This window comes from Coptis chinensis, chromosome 1, assembly GCF_015680905.1.
Source record: "Coptis chinensis isolate HL-2020 chromosome 1, ASM1568090v1, whole genome shotgun sequence".
NCBI classification, from domain to species: domain Eukaryota; kingdom Viridiplantae; phylum Streptophyta; class Magnoliopsida; order Ranunculales; family Ranunculaceae; genus Coptis; species Coptis chinensis.
The window spans coordinates 67,242,914-67,263,052 of NC_141456.1; the positions used below are offsets into that span (position 1 = coordinate 67,242,914).

The 20,139-nt window shown below is 35.8% G+C and overlaps 1 protein-coding gene across 1 annotated transcript; it reads right to left on the minus strand.

Moving 5' to 3' along the window:
- Positions 1–8,435: 8,435 nt before the first annotated feature.
- On the minus strand, positions 8,436–9,711 carry LOC147525029 (protein FAR1-RELATED SEQUENCE 2-like). Its single transcript, XM_086577793.1, has 5 exons — positions 9,506–9,711; positions 9,256–9,409; positions 9,096–9,167; positions 8,898–8,978; positions 8,436–8,789 (listed from the first exon to the last, which is right to left on the minus strand). Exons 1-5 carry the CDS (start codon positions 9,709–9,711, stop codon positions 8,436–8,438), a joined length of 867 nt encoding a protein of 288 aa, XP_086433919.1.
- Between the last annotated feature and the right edge of the window lie 10,428 nt (positions 9,712–20,139).

Here is a 20,139-nt window from a genome sequence, read left to right on the forward strand (position 1 = left end):
TTAACTTTATTAGTTTTCAAAGTTTTAAGAATTAGTAAAAGGCTTTTACTATGGGCTTCGTGTTTGGGCCTGGATGTTAGGCTTGTGAAAATGGGCTTTTGGTAGTGGGCTTTCTAATTAATATTTAATTAATTAATTTTTTTGTATTTTTCATCAAACCAATGGCCAGGTCACTTAGGAATTTGAGGGAGGTTGTCCGTGCATGCACGTTCCTTAATTAGATAACCCCAAATTCTTTCAGTTTGCTAGACACCGTTTAGAATGAAGAAAAATAATTTTTAAAATTTAGTAATTTGTGGCATACGAGTATTGTACTTTACTTTTGAGATGATATTGCAAATAATATTAAAAACTTAATTAACTGTAATAAACCTAGGGCGCGTGCACGCTTAGAATCAAGTTTTATTAGGTGTGTGTCGCGCTTTATATGTGGAAGGCGGGTAGCGCTAAGTAAAGGCAAATGTTGGGCGCGCCCGCCCTCGTAATTGAAAACAGTGACTTGATTTTTTTAGGATTAGGTCATAGGAAGGCAGTGAGTTGGATGAGCAACTCGTATGCTCTCTTACAGTAGCAGAAAAAATGGCAAAAAGTACGAACAATGTTTTAGTGTGTGATTTGTGAATAGTGAAAACAATGTTTTGTAATCTAAACATGCGTAATGTAAACAAACTAGATGGCAAGCAGCGCTACTGATATGTAAATATTGTTTTTACATTGATGAACAGTAGATATATGAGATCGTGAACAGTAAATTATGGTGGAAAAATAGTAGATAAAACTCGTCAAAATCGTGTGATAAAGAGGAGAGTAGTCGTGTTCGCAAAACTCTCATTCGTACACTACTTAGATGCGAGTCTAGATTGCAATTATGCTACACTAATAAGAGTCAAAAGAGTAGATATGATGTGAAAATACTAAATTTAGAGAATGAATAAAGGAATTAAAAGGGGTTTAATCTGCCATGCGATTCGATTTACTATTAGTTAGTATTGGATCGCTTTGTTAATCCTTAGTGTATACTAAGTCCTTTCGGATCGAGGTTTCACTAGCAAGAGAGTATAGCTCCACCACAAATCTCTTTGGTGGTGGCTCTATACTCTAGCTCTCCATTATGAGCTCTATCTCTAGTTACTCATAATGAAGAACTTGAAGTTTTTTTATGCAAAACAATAAAATCTAATGGTGAATCACCCTCACATGGGTTCATAAACCTCCTCTAATAGAGGTTTTAGCCTAGTGTCATAGGAATTTAACTAACAAAACAATAAACTAAAGACATAATTTAAAGAGAGAATTGAATATTAAACTAAGGGTTTTTATTAAAAGATTTAATGGAGGCTACAAACTAAACCTAATTCTAACCCTAAACTAAACTATACTAAAACTAAACTAAACTACTCATTAACTAAAGGGGGGAAGAGGTGAAGGAGAGGAAAATAAGTTTAGCTTTAACCCTCTTTATATAGGAGAGGGTTAGGTATACATTTTCGTGCATGGGCTAAAAAGGGGGACTTATGGCCTTTAAAGTGGGCCCAAAGTCCATTAGGTTAAGTCTAAAAGGGCCACAACTATTGGAAATTACTTCAATGCCCTTTTTATCTACTTTTATAGGTTTGACTGGGGCAAGGCTAGGTCCATTAGAAAGAGGATTCCGAGCAGGTCGTTTTGACATAAAGTAGGTCTAATTCCAAGACCTTAGTCTAAAAATGTGGCCTGTTGAAGTTCTACTAACTTTTCTGTCCATTTTCTACCTTGATTGACTTTGACTGGGCTTGAAAAATGCCTTTCTCCATGATTTTTGGGCTTTAAATGTAGAACTTCCTTGGCAATCATCTTGACTCAATTTCCATTCAAAAGTGATGCTTTTAGTCACCTAATCAACTTCAAGTCCTGAAATGCATAAAAACACATAAATATTACTAACTCTTATTTATTATAAACTTAATTGGTCTAAATAGAGTACTATTAAGGGGTTTAAAATACACTTTTGGGTTCTTATCAGTCATCAAGTTTGATCAACCCAATCTTCCACCCAAACTCGAACTCATCAAGTTTGTATTGAGTTTGAAGTCATCATGTTTGTAATATTTGGGTTGAAGTCATCCAAAAAAACACTTTGTATTGAGTTTGAAGTCATCAAGTTTAAACAACCCAATCTTCCACCCAAACTCGAACTCAAATTTTGAATTAACAGTGGTTAGATTGGGCAGCCAAACTCGAAATTTCTTTGGATGCAAACTCAAATTTCTTGGATGCCAAACTCGAATTCGCAAGAGAGATGATACCGGTACAAGCAGTTACAAAACTTGTAACTGGTATGTGTTGAGGTGGGGATGGGGGGTGTATTGGGCTATTTCTGTAGAACTTAGTTGTTGGGCTTGGGCCTTAGGCTGCCTAATGCAATTCCATGCGTGCCCAATACAGGACCCATACATATATAGAGAGCACTCAAGATTTTGGTATATATATATTTATATATGCATAAATTAAAAAGTTAATAAGTGTAAATTAAAAAAGTTGTTCAAGACACTATATAAGCTGTTCACGACACTATATAAGTTGTTCAAGACACAAGTCCGTAACCTCAAATGCGGAGTAATTTCCTCTCATATCCCAGTAGAAAGGAAAGTCAATGAAAGAGGCAGTTCTTACTCCTCTGACACCTTATGTCCCTAATAAAAGGGCATATCAAACAGTCATTTATCTTCAACCAGGTGATGAGCAGTGGATGCCTGATCCTTGGGAAATTCAAAGAAGATATTTTGACACACAACAGTATCCTGTTGTTGACAGCAAACATAGATATATCTATGAAGAAATTCTAGCTTCAGTTACTTCTACTATGGAAATTAACCATACATTATAGAAGCCTGATTCGGAATATAGTCCGATCTCTTACAACAAAGCAATATTTAAGAGAATTATCTCTTATAATGAATGGGGTTTGGATCCTAACAAGTGTCAAAAATTGAGTTCAACAAATATCCTTTATAATTACTGGGACTATATCTCAGCTTATACTAATGTGTTTTTCTATAAGAATGCTCACAGGAAACATTCATGGTTTATTAAACTATGTCCCCAGTCTATCAAGACTGACTATCCATATTGTATTTTCAGTGGTGGGAGTATTTTGGTCCTGAACTTGATATTCTCCCTGAGAACCTTTTAGATATTTTTCTAAAATGGACAGATTATCATCCTCAGTTAAAAGGTGATGACAAGATGCCAATGGGACTTCCATCCTTAACCTTTTTTACCATATATGGTATACCATGGATTTTCAAGTGGAATTTTAAATGTGAATATAATCACCTTAAAATTCTAGTCCTCAAAAGGAAATTTTATTCAAGATGGTGGATTATACTCCCAGACATAATCCTGCCGGAGATATGGATACAGGAAACTTTTGATATGATGAAGAATCTTATCAAATTTCAGAATCCAAGTTTCTCAAAAAGTCAAATTAATGACTTATGTATGGAGAAGCTCAAGAGTCATTTTTTGAGTTCTTTCAAGATATCGACTACTGCATCCCCCGTTACTAAGGAGATTTCATTTTCAGAAAATACAATAGTATCTTCCCAGCATGATGATGTTTCTATGACATCAAATAATAGCCAAGAAGAAGAAAATCAATTAGCTTGCCTAGTAGGAGAAAGTCAGCCAGATGAGGACTTGGGTGACAATTTTGATCTTACTGAAGCTTTAACTCAGATATATCCAAGTTCTTCCAATCCTCCAGCCGAACCTATTGACATATAGGTCAAATTCAAGGAAGCTCTTAAGGTTAAGCAGGAGCCCAAGCCTACTTCCTCTAAAAAATAGGGGAGTTCATGTTTTCATAGCAAGTTTTCTAGAATCTCTAGAAGAAATAAGGACCACCTATGGCCCATTAAGAGGACATAAAATAGAATTCTTCTCCATAAAGACAAAAACATTATCATGGCATCATGGCCTATGATAAGGACCAGAAATAGAATCAACATTATTTTGCTTTAGATTCTTACAATTGGAATCAAGACAAGTAATATCTTGTCATGTGGGACCTTTGAAGAAGACATCCTAACTTTTGCTTTTTTCTAAAGTCAAAAGTTAAATAGGATTGCAACATTATAAGGATTCTTATCCTTTCAAGAAAGAAGTAAAAGACAAGTATGCCTTGTCATGGTAGCCCCGTCAACTGCAACTCCTTTAGCAGATGTAGCCACTTCCTGTGCGGTCTCCAAATTATATTTTGAGATCCGACTAGTATAAAAAGGATATCTCATGATAAACATAAAAAGATAAAAAGTTAACCTACGAAATGAACGATGAAACTCAAAACGTAAGTAAACTAAAACTTTATTTTTACTAATTGCTATCAAGTTTTCTACTCTCAATTCTATCGAAATAGAGTGGAGTAACAAATTCGTTCCACTCCTAGTTCTTTAGCGTGCGATGGTTTCTTGTCAACTAATCAATCATAAGTCTAGTGAGAGATTTACGGGGAATTCTATACTACGGGGTGGATTCAATTGACAAGTTACGAATAACGGATGCTATGGAATACTGAAATGTGAATCTAGATAAAGAATTAGAGGGGAAGTGAATCCACCTCGAATCCAACTTAATCACCTAGCATAGATTATTGTAATCCAATTCTTACGTTCTTAAGGTAAGAATTGCTCGTTCTAATTCCTAATTAGCATGGCATTTCTGCCAATTATAACTAGGATGTGAGGTCGTCCACCCATTCTCATGGCGAAACACGACCTTCTAGAATGGAATAGACTCTACAACGACTCTACACTATACAACTAAGTTTTCATCAAGGCTTCATCAACCCCTCTAATGGAGGTTTTAGCCTTGATTCATCAAACCATTATTTCTCATTGAATTATAACTAAACATCATACGAAAATTCTAACTTGGCTAATTTAACTAACAATACTTCAATCTAATTTAACCACTTAGAAATGATACTCAACAAGAATTAAAATTAGATCTATAAATTGAAATGGAAAAATCGAAATTGACAAACTAGCTATTTTATTTATCAAACTAATGAAGAACAATGATTCTAAAGATTAATCTAAAACAAGAATTGAAATGAACTAAACTTAATTTTATTTAATGAAAACTAGATCTAGACTTATCTATAGTTTTAGGTCTAATTAGCTACTATTAACCAAGAGCTAAGCTTTTGTTTTTATATGTTTTAGATCCAAAAATCGTGCATGGGCTTGGAGCCATGTTTTGGGCTAGAGAATCAGGCCCAAAACCCAATTCTTTCAGTCCAAAAAGGCCTCTTCAGTTGTAGTTGGCTTCGACAGACTTTTCATCCACTTCTACTCCTCTGATTGGGCCAAGGCTTGGACCATTGGAAAGTGCTTTCCGAGTCGGTCGTTTTGACATAAGATAGTAGACCCAATTCCGAGGTCTGAGTCCAAAGATACGGCCTTAGGAAGTTCTGGTGACTTTGTGTGCTGTTTCTGCCCGCGTTGACTTTGACTTTTCAGCTTTGACCGGGCTTTAGAAAGGCTTTGTCTTCTTGAATCTTGGCCTTTAATCACAGAACTCCTTAGCAACCAACCATTTCTTTTTTATCTCATCAAAGTGGCACATTTCTGCACATAATTGACTTTGAAGCCTAAAATGCATAAAAACACGTAATCAGTATTAACTCTTAATTATTACTCACATAATTGGTCTAAAAGTATGATTGTTACAGGGTTAAAACTACAGTTTTGGGCTCTTATCACCTCACCTTTGTTGAGGGAGTATCTTTCATTTTAACTTTCAATTTTCTCTTTGTTTTGAGTGATAAGAGTGCTTTCTTTTCTCCCCCCTGTAATATAAATAAATAAAAGTTCAGTTTATATAGTGTCTTGCGCATCTTGTTATATAGTATCTTGCGCAGCTTATATAATGTCTTGCACAACTTATATAGTGTCATATATAAGCATAAATTAAAAAGTTAATAAGTGTAAAAAAAAGTTGTTCAAGACATTATATAAGTTGTTCACGACACTATATAAGCTATTCAAGGCACAAGTCCGTAAACGGACTAGTCCATTTAAAAGCCGGGCTGTATATATATATATATATATTATTATTATTTTTTATTTTTTTTTTCAAAAAAATTAGTGGAATTTTTTTTATCAAGTTGTTGAGATGGAGGGTAAAATGGTCATTTAAAGTTCAACTATTGTGAGTTCAACATGGGCTCGTAATATTGGGTGAAACATTATCAACACCATTGAACTTGCACTTGAACTTGCATCATATCTGTGAGCTATAAACAGTATAAGAGCCAAATTCGGGTGATATACTTTATGGTAAACAACATCTTAGTCGATATTGTAAATTGTGTTAATGAAAACATATTAATGATATATCAATGTCAATGTCACACTAACTGACATATGTCTGCTGCTAGTCTTGTCTCATGGTGATGGGCAACCCCAACATCCCAACAATATGAAACAACATAATATACAATGTTTGTTAATATAATGTATAAAATATTGATCTATTTCATTGATTAAACCAAATAAAATAACACCATAGATATTGCTACAAAATAATTTAGAAGCCAATCTTTAAATCTTCACCATTGTGCAACAAATAGCACATGCTCAACTTACATCGGCAACTTCTGCATCACGCTCAACATAATTGCGCTTAGCACTTGGACTTGTAAAATAGTGCACCACAAGAAAGGTATTGACGAATACAAATCAGAATCAACAAACTTTCATAACTATTTAATGTTAACAGACAAGTGAGAATATGGAAACGGTATAAGAAACTTACCCCCATCCTTTGGATGCAAAAGTGTACATGTTGACCTTGTGTGCCCGACGATACCACAGTGGCCACACTTATTTTTTCTTGTCTCATTCTGACCTTTCAATCAACTAGGTTTATGCGACCAACCCTTCAATTTTACGTGTAGTGGATCATTAACAAATGGACGGTAGGTGGTTTTAGGTGGGGTGAAAGGCATCTCTACCTCGGCGGTGCCTTTAGAAGACGGAATGTCATCCATTGTACCACTTCTTGGTGGAATATAAGGCATTTGAAAGGGAACTTGTGGACTGCCTTCAGAAGCTCTAGAAAAAGATGACAACATGGATTTAAAAGCTTCACTATTTTTGGCTATTTGAGAGGCCCACAAACATATCTCCTTGCATTTCCCTATAAGTGTAGGAACCATTATTTCAAAATGAATATTTCTACAAACCACGAGAACCCACGCGCAGTGGAATCAATGAGGTTCTCACGATTTTGGATAGAGAACATACCTTTTGAAAATCGGCTTAGATGTAATCTCTGAAAATCAAAGCTTTATCAAATCCGAAATCAACCCCTTGGTCTTTTGTTGTATTCCTTTAGAATATATTGGATGTTGTGTGGGCAACGATCTACCAATCCCCTTCTTTCTCTCAAAGCTAGATCCAATTTTGGATCTATCTTTCCTTACCTCTTTTTCTAATACAGTGAATAGTGAATTTTGGCCAGAGAGAGAGTATTATATTTATAGGCTACAACAGGGACCATGAGGAGAAATTAGGGTTGGGCCTCCTGACGGGCTTGGGCTTCCCATGTTCGCCCAGAACACACGGCCCAAGTAAGTCAACAAATGGCTTATTCCACTAAAGGCCATTGTTGCACTACCGTCCTAATCCCAAATTACGTGTCAACATTTATGGGGTCCATATTATATACTCGTTGATCTCCCCGTGTTTAAGATATCGAATGTCCGTTGATTAAGTCAAATTATTGACAACTACATTAATCAACTTCTTATGTCCTTGAGTAGTACCACTCAACCTCATTGTCATGTCGGAATAAATCCACCTGCAGGGTTTACATGACAATCTTTTTGAGCTCTTCAAGGGGACATCATCAACCCGACTTCCTGCGGGTCACGGATTCCTTTTATAATCAACATCACACCTTACATACAATGTCATTTCCCAATCCATCGAGTTTTTTTATTCACAAATGAATCTCACTCATTGATGATTTAAAGCAATGTACAATGCACGTAAGTGCCTGTTATTATATCTGGATTAAGAGGACAAGCATCCATAATAACAGAGGCGTTTGTTCTCTTATATAGTTAGTATAAGGAGAAACAACCTCACTTGGTCCTATTCAATACACACAAAGTGTACTAGTGTAATCCTATAGTCAAGATAGACTAATACCAGATTATACTATAACCGTACCAATGGTTTGTCCAAATCCATCTAGGTTATGAACGATTACTTATATTTTATAAGGTACTGATGATATGATCTTCTGTGTGTCCATACCATATCATCTACAACATAAAGTATTAGACACATGCATATAACTAATAACATATATAATATGCATAACATTTGCCCATATGATTCTCATTCAAAATATAAAGAATTAGAGTTAATACAAAATTAATGCTTTTAGTATATAGCCCTATCAATAAGCTCACTGTGACGAATAATGGAAGCAGCCTCCAAAGAAAAACTTGGATCGTTATTTGGAACGACAGATTTAGCAACTCGTGCCCATCTCTTTAAAAAGCAGATCTGGGGTATTTGACGAAGGTCCTCATGTTTGTAAACTAAAATGATATCTCTACATGGAAATCTAAATGACTGAAATAGCCCACATGAACATCTAGCATCCTGCTCTAAATGGTTGTATTCCACACTCGTCTTTTTTTGCCTGTTCAGATGACGACTGATGGTGTATACATGAATATTGTCACCCACATCACATTTATCTTTTGCACTGTACATCGCTTCCTCCTGTAACTGCTTCATAAAAGCAAGAAAAGCAACTTGAATATAGATAGATTATGCCTGCTTTGCATATTCAATCAAGTGGTTACCAATGAAAGGCTTTGTCATTGTAGTCCTCACCTCCTCTTCGTGCTCTCGGTGACGGATATTTGCAATCGCCAATTCCATTTTATGAAATAGCTCAAACAACCACATCCCAGGCTTAGCATGATGTTGTATAACAGAGTTAATAGCCTCGCAATATTGGTTGCTTCTGCTACCGCCAAAGAACTCACCATGAAGATACGATTTTGCCTACTTTGCCCGTTTCTTCTGTACCTTCGTCACCCATGTGTTCTGACTAACTTCATATTTTTCCACTAGCTGTCTCCACCTTTCTTCGAGGTCTCCCTGAGAACATTTCATAAACATAATAGAGCTGAACTCTGTTGCAAATCCAGGGATTTTGACATTAGTGATGCAATTTTTCAATACGTGCCAAGAGCACAATCCGGTGTCTCAAATTTGGAAGAATAGATTTCAAAATTTTACAAATCACTGGGTCACCATCAATAATTACTGATTTAGGGTGTTCACCATATATTGCTTCAATAAATGATTTCAATGCCCACTTATAAGCATCATTGCACTCACTTATGATCATCGTAAAACCAAAAATTATAGTCTATAAGTGGTTGTTGATTCCAATAAACACAACAATTGGCATCTAGTATTGATTGCTTCTATACATTGAATCAAACAACAACATATCACCAAAGCTACAGTAATCCAGGCGGGAGGTGGAATCTGCCCAAAACAGCCCAGCCAACTTCCCACTCGCATTTAATTCATAATTGTAATGAAATAAATTATCTAACTTCACCTTGTCCTCCATAATAGCAAGCAGTGTGTTGGCGTCACCATCAATATAACGACTTCTCCTATCTTTTTCCATTTTGTTATATAAGTCTTTTTTTGTAAAACCAACATTAAGGAAACCTCCAGCCATATGTGCAAAGTGACCTATCACTTGGCATTTACGAACACCGACATCATTTAGGCACGTAGCAAATTCCAACGTTTCTCCACTCACATTTCTATGTGACCGAAGAAACATTAAACTCGGATGCGGTATGATAAGATACACGTTTTTTAACTACCAAAGCAGTTATGAGAAGAGGGGAAAACAGTAGATTATCCAGATATGAAACTCTCTAAATTATGTGATAGAGGGAGGAGTAGTCGTGTTCGTACCACTCTAGTCATACACTACTTGGATCTAAGTCTATATTAGAAATATGTTTTACTAGTGAGAGTCAAAACAGTAGATTTAAGAGTGAAAAACAGTGTTTAATATGATGAGGAAAGATATTAGAAGGGGTTTAATCCGCCACGTGATTCGATTGACTATTAGTTAGTATCGAATCACTTGTTTTAATCCCTAGTGAATACCAAGTCCTCTCGGATCAAGACTTCACTAGCATGAGAGTTTAACTCCACCACAAATCTCTTTGATGGTGGCTCTAAACTCTAGTTATATGTTATGAGCTCTATTTCTAGACACTTACAACGAAGAACTTGATGTTCTTATTGTAAAACAATAAAAGCTAATGGTAATGATTCTCACATGGCTTCATAAACCTCCTCTAATGGAGGTTTAGCCTTGTATCATTGGAATCATATTAACTAAACAATAATAATAAGACATAATTTAAAAGACAATAAATTAATATAAGAACTAAAGGTTTTATTGATGGGAATTAATGGTGGCTACAAACTAAATTATTCTAACCTAAAGAAAGTAAACCTAATTAAAACTAAGCTAAACTAAGTAGAGACTAAGGGGTTGAGAGAGAAGGATGAGGACTGATTAGCCTTAACCCTCTTTATATAAGAGGGTTAGGGTTATATTTTCGTGCATGGGCCAAAAAGGGGAACTTTGGGCCTTTAAAGTGAGCCCAAAGTCCATTAGGTTAAGTCTAAAGAGGTCACAACTGCTGAAAATTACTTCTGTGCCATTTTCGTCCACTTGTACAGCTCTTATTGAGGCAAGGCAAGATCATTTGGAAATCTATTTTTGAGCTGGTTGTTTTGACCTAAAGTTGGCCCAATTCTGAAGCCCGAGTCCAATGATATGACTTGTTAAAGTTCTATTGACTTTTTTGTTCTTTTTCTACCCGGATTGACTTTGACTTCCCATATTTGACTGGGCTTCAAAAATGTTTTTCTTCATAATTCTTGGGCTTTAAATGTAGAACTTCCTCAACAATCATTTTCCCTCATTTTCCATACAAAAGTGGTGCTTTTAGTCACCTAATCAACTTCAAATCCTGAAATGCACAAAAACACGTAAATAGTACTAACTCTTATTTATTATAAACATAATTAGCCTAAGTAGAACACTATTAAGGGGTTTAAAATACACTTGTCCTCAAGGAAAGATGAGAAATAAAAATAGATAAGTGGCCAAAAATATGGTCCTAACTAATCTTGTTTCGCAGAGTGCAATTGCATTGCCATATACAATAAGGCCTTAAACAACTAGGAATTCCCTAGTGGACGAGTTATAGCCTCGTGAGAGTTTTCCAGAGAAGATACTCACAAACATCATTTATACTACAACGACTAAGAAATAAAAGTAAAATTCCCTAATTAATCTCAGATATCTATACATCTCAATAACAATATAATAAAAATAATGCTTTTGAAACCAGAGCTAATACACGCATAATAATCAAATCATCTAAAGATATACATGCATTCTATGAACTATGTTATGAAATGCAATGGCAAGTCTGTTTATGAAACTTTTGGAATGGTGTTTTTAAGTAGGTCCTCACAATTTGTCAAGACAAAAATACTTTGGTTTTTCCACTCAAGTTAGCTCACTCCAGTGTGCAGTGGGCACATGTTTCCTCACAATCTCAATGTCATCCAAAGGAACCGAGGTCGATCAATCACATCTACCACTTACTATCACACCAAATTAATCCTAATTGAGCTATAGGTCTTTATTAGATGATATGGGGCTAAGATGATGGTTTAAGAAGAAACGGAATGGATATTCAAATAAACAAGTCTAAGATAATAGGGTTTTCAATTATATGTAACTAGAGAAAACCTTGTTCTTACTTTGCTTCAACACTTAGTTTCCATCCTTAGCCTTTTTATTTTGGCTTTTTGACACCTTTGACTCTATTTTTTAGAGTTTTTATTTTATTTCTATTTTTATTTTTCTTTTCTTTTCTTGGGATGGAATTTTTTTTCTTTTTTCTTTTCTGAAGCAACTAACTAATTTTGGTTTTGCACAGGTCTTTCTCTTTATTTTCTTTACTCATTTTATTCTCAGACTCAGTCAAAGATGGGTAGGCTTATTTTTATTTTTATTAGTTTAAAATATGGATATATGATTTGTGGTTGCGAAAAGACTAATGAAAGGCTCAGTGGGGCAATTAGCGGATAATTATTTATAGGTATGGATTTTTAGCTATATCGATTCAAAGAGGGCCTAAATTCTCGCTTAGGATATGGTATGGTAATCAAGCAAGTGGATGTGTAATTTCTGTACTCAAATTATATGTCTCCTTTGTGTTATCACTCAGATACTCGCTCATATGAGGCTTTTTTAGGCTAGAATCTCATAGGATATGTAAAATTAAGTAGTCTAACCTAGGTCTCAGAAAAATACATGCTCATGCAAGATGTTAATGAAAAGATGCAATGACTATTACCTACATATTAATCTAAGTTTCTAAGGACTACGCTTAATTCTATTATATTGCTACTTGAGATTTCTAGACTAATATCATCATTGAAAAGAAAATAATACCATTATCCGAAGTGCATAGTATAAACTATTTTTATGTTTTTTCTATTTTTTTTGACAAATAATAAATAATATACAACTTAATATGTTCTGAAACATTTATAGCATACCATAGAAACGTGCTTGGAAATGGGAACACCTGTAACGTGCTTGGAAACAGAATCATGCTTTGTCCCCTAAGTATGGAATGAAAATAAATGATAGAAAGTACCATAAAAACGTGCTCGGAAATGGGAGCACCTGTAAAAGAAAATTAAAAAGATACAAATATAAAGAAAAAAATTGCAGACGCAACTCCTATATAAGTTCCATCCATTATGGAGATAACGGGAAATAAAAATTTCTTGGGACATAAGCGGACTCGAACAGAAAATTATAAATATTACCATATATAGTTGTTTCTAATCATGCATTATCCTCCATTTGATCCTCAATTTTGAAATGAGGCTCCTTTAAGTCTTGACTACCCTAGCCAACCTATTTAGTGCAATTTTGTCGGACGGGGTATATAGGGCTACTAGGTAAGGTTGTAGGCACCAGCCAGGCCAAACCATAACATGTAAAGAACGGACTATAACATTGGTCATGCACATTGTAGCAACCTTGACCCAATCGGTGAAACGTGTACAGAATTTCGGGAAAAAGAATCGCATTATACGTGTGACTGTGACTGGCATTAGAAGGTACTGATGCCTTACAGTCTGTGCTCTTGCAAGACCAGCCACTATGGTTTTGGATATATCATAATACCAATGCCTTTTAGCTAAGGCAATGAAGGCGTTGCATGTGTGGGAATCCGTAGATTTGAAGTGCCAATCTCCTAAAACATTAAGCTTAAGGAAGGCCCGTATTAAGGGCCATGCTTCCTAAGGATACGTTATGGTGGTCTTGGTGTACTTCTTGAAATATACCGGCACCATAGGTCTCGTGGAAGTTTACCCAATCATAATGGTTATCATTATCATCTATACAATTAATCTGGGTATGTGGGGCAGCGGTTAGAATTTCTAAGGCACATGCAATTAAGTACTTAGTCAGTAAACAAGGTTTGTCATCTAATGTCACTCTGACTCCGTCTTCTCCTTGGGAGCGTGTATAGAATTCAACATGTTCATAAAAATATTTAGTAAGGGTAGGAGAATAAATTTGATTAGGTCTTATCAGTAGGGTCTCCCAATGGTGCTCCATTACCATATCATCAAAGTATGCACCGTACTTATCATTGAGAAATAGGTCCTCAAAAGATTGTCCCGGTATAAATTTTGGAGTTGACATAGTAAACAAGTAATGAATTGAAGTACCGGAAGTGTTAGAAGAAAAACCTAGAAATTCGAGCCTGAAAGCTTGCGGTGAAGGCATGTGCGCACTTGAGATATCCCTTCGGAGGGCGCGGTGCGCGAGTAGGAATGCTGATACCAACTTTATACGAGAGCAGTGAGCGCTAAGTTTGATGTTATGTAAGGCGCAGGCGCGCTCTGAGATGCAACAATGTGTTTAGGGTTTTCAATTATGAAACTACATGCTTAGAGATTGTTTTTATAGTGTTTGGTTTCTAAGTCTAAGGCCGGATGGTTGCTAAATAAAAAGATGTGAAAAAACATATTTTTAGAATAGTTTCCTACACATGAATTCTATTTCAGTTTTTGGAATTTCTATATATGATTAGCTTCCAAAATTCCCTAAAATTTTGATATTCCACGAAATTTAAGGTTCCTAATTACATTATGGAACCCAATTGAATAAAACAAAGCCCATAGGTTGCATAAAATGGGTTTTATCTATTAGATTAGCTTGTGAAATTCTATGAAACTTTGAAATTCCTCGAAATATAAGGTACCTAATTACATTGAATATCCTAATTAAATTAAACAAGGCCCAAAGTTTCATATATTTTGGCCCAAAACTTATAAAAAATGTGATTAAGGCATGTAATTTTATACGTGCACATATATTAAAATATACCACCCTCAAACAATTTGAGAGGGGGGGGGTTCGATCATGACATTGAATCAATTAAATTACCTAAACATACTGAATATCAACATAAAAACTATATGGTAAAAAAAATGTGATTAATCATGCATTAAATTTAACAATACATGCATATATAAATAATCACATAAACAAAATATATTAACTACTTAAGTACATAATGCAATAAACAAATAATTAAACTAAAGTTACTGAAATTAAAACAAGTATGGAAATTAAATAGTTATTACAAAACAAAATTAAATCTAAATCAAATGCATCACAACAAATCAAAAAGAAATAATCTATCCCAGAGAAGAAGATGGTCCAGAACTATAAGAAGGGCGACGACGACGACGCTCAGGTTTAGAGTCGGAAGAAGAAGGTGAACCTCCTAGCTGGGGCAAACATCTCAAGACCTTGGCCTGAAAAGATGCCTGCGCCTCTTCCATATTCTCTATAGAATTAAGCATGTCAACGTGGTTATCAGCTATGGTTTGAATGTTCTGCTCTAAGTTGCGGTGATCACGTTGAATGGAACCTTGACACTTCTATATCGATTCACAAAGTGTAGATACAGTTCGCTAATGATCATAAAGCGTACACATCCCGTTATGGAGTAGTGAAAAATGTGCAAAGTCAGAAGTAGCTTGATCCATAGCATTCTCAGCAAAACAAACAGGATATTCATTCTCATTCTCATCCTGATCTATACCATCAACTCTCTCTTCAGGTAATGTCCGATGCTTTTGAACACAATCACTATACGCCTTTGCGTTTGAGTGAAGCTTAATATGAGTCCTAGGTGACTCAGGCATGCAACCCCAAGATAACATAATCTTAGTAACTAAAACAGGTAGGGGTCCAGTGGTTATGCCTATAGCCATAAGCTCTTCATGAAGAAAATCAATGAGGCAAAACCATACCTCCTATTCTGCAATACCCAAAGAACGTGCAGGAAAGACAAGCTGATGTCACTCGGCTTTGAAGTGCTATAGATGTTCTTTCCTAGCCACTGCGTTATAGCCAGCTGGTTAATCCTCAGCGACTGCTGCCTAGCGCAGTAAGAACGATCGTTGTAACGACCCTCGAGTAGAGTCTCTAGCACACTGTCAAACTGGGATCTCTGTAACTGATGCACACCGTCAAACTTGGATCTCTATAAGGTTAGGATGACATGTTTTTCCGGTATCCCAGTGATGGTTACGAGCAAATCATGCGTCTCATCCATATGAACGTTGTCCAAATCCACAAACATTCTTCGTGAAGGAAGTATTGTCTTATTCAATTCTGATAAAATCTTAACACAAAATCCTCATGGTAGTACTCCTCAGTAGAGTACCACATTCTATCCCACCCTCTAGCATGCATCTTCGTACCATAAAATGGCTAGAATATCTCTGCGTTAAATCCAAATTCTGACATGATTTTTGCTGGTCGGGTTACTATATGGTTGAAATTTGAATACGTGAAGAGTAGTAAGGTAGTGGGTGTTGGGTTGTGCTATTCATCTTGAATCTATGAATAAAGAGGAATGGATTGATGGTGTAAAAACTAGACTTGTAACTTTTCTCTCCTACTTTCTAATGGGTATTGAAATTATTTCTTGATGTGAAACTCTTGGTTGATTTGTAGATGGATTTAAAATTTGCTTTTAACTTGTTGTTGAATCAAAACATGGAATGAAATTGGTTTTGATGAATATCTTGCTCACAAAGTTATACTCATTTGAACTTGTCAAATGAGTATGACTAGTGTTTTGGGATTGAATTAAAGATTGGAGAAGTGATGAAAACTTGTATTGAAGATAATAAGAACTTGATTTAATCACTTAAAGCTTTAAGAACATAAAAATGGAAAATAAGTAAATAACAAATTACACTATTAATTTAAAACATATTATCTACTCCTAATGACCAAAGATTAGCTCTAGGATAATTTAAAACATATTATCTACTTTCTCTATAACTTTTGTTTATATAGGACATTAATTATATATTTGCCTTTTCTTCTAGAAACAACCTTTCAGCTTTGTGGGCTTTTAACTTAAGCCCATACAATTGAATTCTTGATTTTGGCATTAAGTCCTTGAGTCCATAGTTGTTAGCTTTAAGTCCTTGAGCCTTCAGTTTTTAGTCCTGAGTCCTTGAGAGTTGACTTTAACTTTCCAGCACTTCTGCTCCTAAACTGGAATCTTCCCAAGTAGCGTCAATAGCAATCCTTTTTGCACTAAAATGCACGTTTAAGGAATATACATCCTAAATGGCTTGTATTCTACAAAAGGCAGCAAGAACTATAAGTTGTATGTTCATTAAGCATAAGAAGGACATAATTGAAGTTTTTTAAAGGTAATGAAATGCACATTTGGGGACTGATCAACTACCCCCAAACAGTATTTTGCTTGTCCTCAAGCAAAGATGAGAGAGAAAAAACTAAGATCACAAATGTGTGATTTATTATACTAGTCTCATTTCGCGAAGTGTGATTGCATTGACCATATGCAACAAGGCCTTAAAGTACTAGGAATTCCCTAGTAGATGAGCTTAAACCTCATGAGAGTTTTCCATATAAGGTAATCACAAACTTCCTCTATTTAATACAAAGGGTCTTGTTTCCTTGTTTATTCTCAGATGTTTATACATTTGATTAGCGGGGGAATAAAGAAGAGATCTTTTGAACTCAGAAGAACATATATATAGTAATTTAATCATCTAAAAATAAACGTGCAAAACATGAGCGGTGAAATACATAAAGAAGAGTCGTTTTCTAAACTTTTGGAGAGCATCCTTAAGTTGGGTTCACAGGGGTGTGTTGTAATCGCAACTCTCTGATAGATTCGCTCAAGTTTCATTTTCTCAAGTGCAGATGGCACTTATATTCCTCACATACATAAATGACGTCCGAAGAAACCAGGGTCGATTGATCACAATATCCACTTACTATCACACCATCTTATTCCTAGTTGAGCTAGATGTCTTTTATTAAGAATTATGGGGCTAAGGTAGTGGTTTAGAAATAAAAATGAAGGGAAAACAAACTCTAATAAGTTGAGAAACTTGGTCTTTAGGATATTTGTAACTAGAGAAGAACCTCGTTTTGTTCTTTTGCTTCCAAATATGTGATTCATTCTTTATCCCTTGGGTTTTGTGACTCCATATGATTTTGATTTTTAGGAGTTCTAACTTTGCTTTTCTTTCTTTTGAAATAGACTCCTTTTGATTTTGAACTTTTGGGATATTTTGATTTTTTGAATCTTTTCTTTCTTTTATTTTTTGAAGCTTCTAACTATTATGTTTTTGTACAAGGCCTTCTATTCTCTTTTTACAGTTCATCCAATTCTCAACTCGTCAGCTGGGTACACTTTTTTTTGTGTGTAGTAACGGTTCAGGGATTGATGGAGAAGAAATAAAAAGGCTTTTAGAAATTGGTGAAACCTTAAGGGGGGTAACTAGAGGAAAAAATATCTTTTTAGGTTTTTAACGTTTATTTGGCTGGTGATCAAGCAAGTGGACGTGCTATCTTTCTATCCGGAAATCCTTTGTGTCATCACTCAATAATCCTTCAGATGAGGCTTTTGGCTAGATTCTCACAGGATATGGAACTTAACTGTTATAATCTTGGTCTCGGAAACTTACTGCTATATATAATCAAATGCTGATGCATGCCATTCATGAAAAGATGCAGAAACTATTGTATGTATATTAGTCTGAGTTCGAAGAACGAATCTTTACTCTATTGCTATAATGAGACTTCTAAACCATTTGTTCATCAGAGAAAAAGGAAAACAATACTTTTAGTACTAAACAGAAAAATACTTTTGGTCTTTTCAAAATATTTTAAGAAAGAAAGAAATATAGAAATATACTAAATCTATCTAATATAAGAATGCTATATAATAAATATCTAGTTTTTGCAGAATGTTACCATACCACCCCAAAATAGACATATGTTTTGTCCTCAAAGTATAAAGAAAAGGAAAGAGATTACCATAGGAACATGAGCAAAAGTGGCAGTAACCTGTACTATGTTCTTCGTTATGAAAATATACCACCCCCAAACAAGTTTGGAGTGTGGGTTGCTGGATATAGAACAAGAAATAGATGGTTTATTGTACTAGGGATTTACATAATTATTCTACTATGAAATTTTTGGCTTTTTTGAATTTATTTGTAAAAACATGCATAGTGTAGAAAATATGAAAATTTGGGCATGATGTATTTGTATGTCCTTCTACTCATATACCACAAATCCTTATACATTATACAAAACACAGGCATATATAACAGATAATACTAATAAAAACTAGAAGTGCAGAAAGTAAAGACATATATTAAAACTAAAACAAATTACATATAACTATGTGGACACTAGGGAGTTGCCTAGTCAGAATCTGCGCGGGGTAACTAACGACATTGAGATGAACTCGAGCTACTCGTGTCTCTTCCCTCTTGTCGAACTCTCTCAGGTGTAGGAGCCTGTGGAACAATCTCATCTCGCAGCTCCCCGAAGCTCGAGAGAGTATCTTGGTCGAAAGGCGCTTGCGTTGCTCGTCTTTGAATTGTACTCACCGCCGATGTAGTTGTTGGCCGACCCTCATGCATGAATCGCAAAGCATCCAAAGGACGTGTGAACTGAGACAGAGCTCCTGGAGGAAATTAGTTGACTCGAAGTGGAGGTGGAGCGTCGTCATCGTCGAGACCGTGCTTGATCTCTTCTACACCCTCTGGGGACCAGTCGTGTTGAACGCAATGATGGTAGACAGGAGTGAATGTGGCAGACTTTACTACCACAAATTCACTCAGAACTGCTGCTCCCCAACTAAGCATGAGCTTAGTTATAAGTATAGGAAGGGGAGTAGTACTCCGTCTACACTGAGAAAGATGGTCCCACAGGAAAGAACTAATACAAAACCCGTTGTTCCAGGTCTATAAAAGCCAGAGAATGTGAAGTATCGACTTACCTATATCCAAAGATTTCATCATCCCCACTAGGTTGTGCGCAATCCGAGTTGCCACTGCCAGCTGGTTCTTCCTCAAAGAAGTCTGCCTCGTGTAGGTGGAACCATTGACGTACTCACCTTCTAACACAGTCGCATGCATCAAATTGAACACTGTGCCATGGAACTATTGACTCTCGGGGACCTCGTGTCGCGCTTTGATACCCAAAACCGAACTAACTGACTGCCTAGTCAACACATGCGAGCCTCCCCCAAACAAAACGGTAACCAAACCTTTATTATTGCGAGCTAAGCCATCATAGATAGCTTGAACAAGAGAAGGGGAGTATTGAGTAGTGGGTTCTAGCAAGAGTGGCCTCCAACCTCTTCTAAGGATTTGTCCCTTGAAGAAAACATAAAAAACCCCTGAATCAAATAGATTAGAAAAATCCATTACGGGTACAATCTTTCGATTGGCAGCCATGAGAGGATGGTTTGGTTAAATTGAAGGTGGATATAAGGTGGGGTGAAGGTTTTCTAGTATCACTAGTAAAATTTTTGGATTTGGTGAAAAAGGAGGCACAGTGCGGGTTGGTGAGGCGTGGGCGCGTGTCGGGTTGGATTTTGTGAGCTAGGGGTTTTTGTGAGAG

Coding starts and splice junctions, on each gene's coding strand:
- LOC147525029 (XM_086577793.1), bottom strand. CDS start 9,711: ATGGAAAAAGATAGGAGAAGTCGTTATATTGATGGTGACGCCAACACA. Junction 9,410..9,505: donor ATGTTGTTGTTTGATTCAAT/GTATAGAAGCAA, acceptor GATGATCATAAG/TGAGTGCAATGATGCTTATA. Junction 8,979..9,095: donor AGAACACATGGGTGACGAAG/GTACAGAAGAAA, acceptor CATCATGCTAAG/CCTGGGATGTGGTTGTTTGA.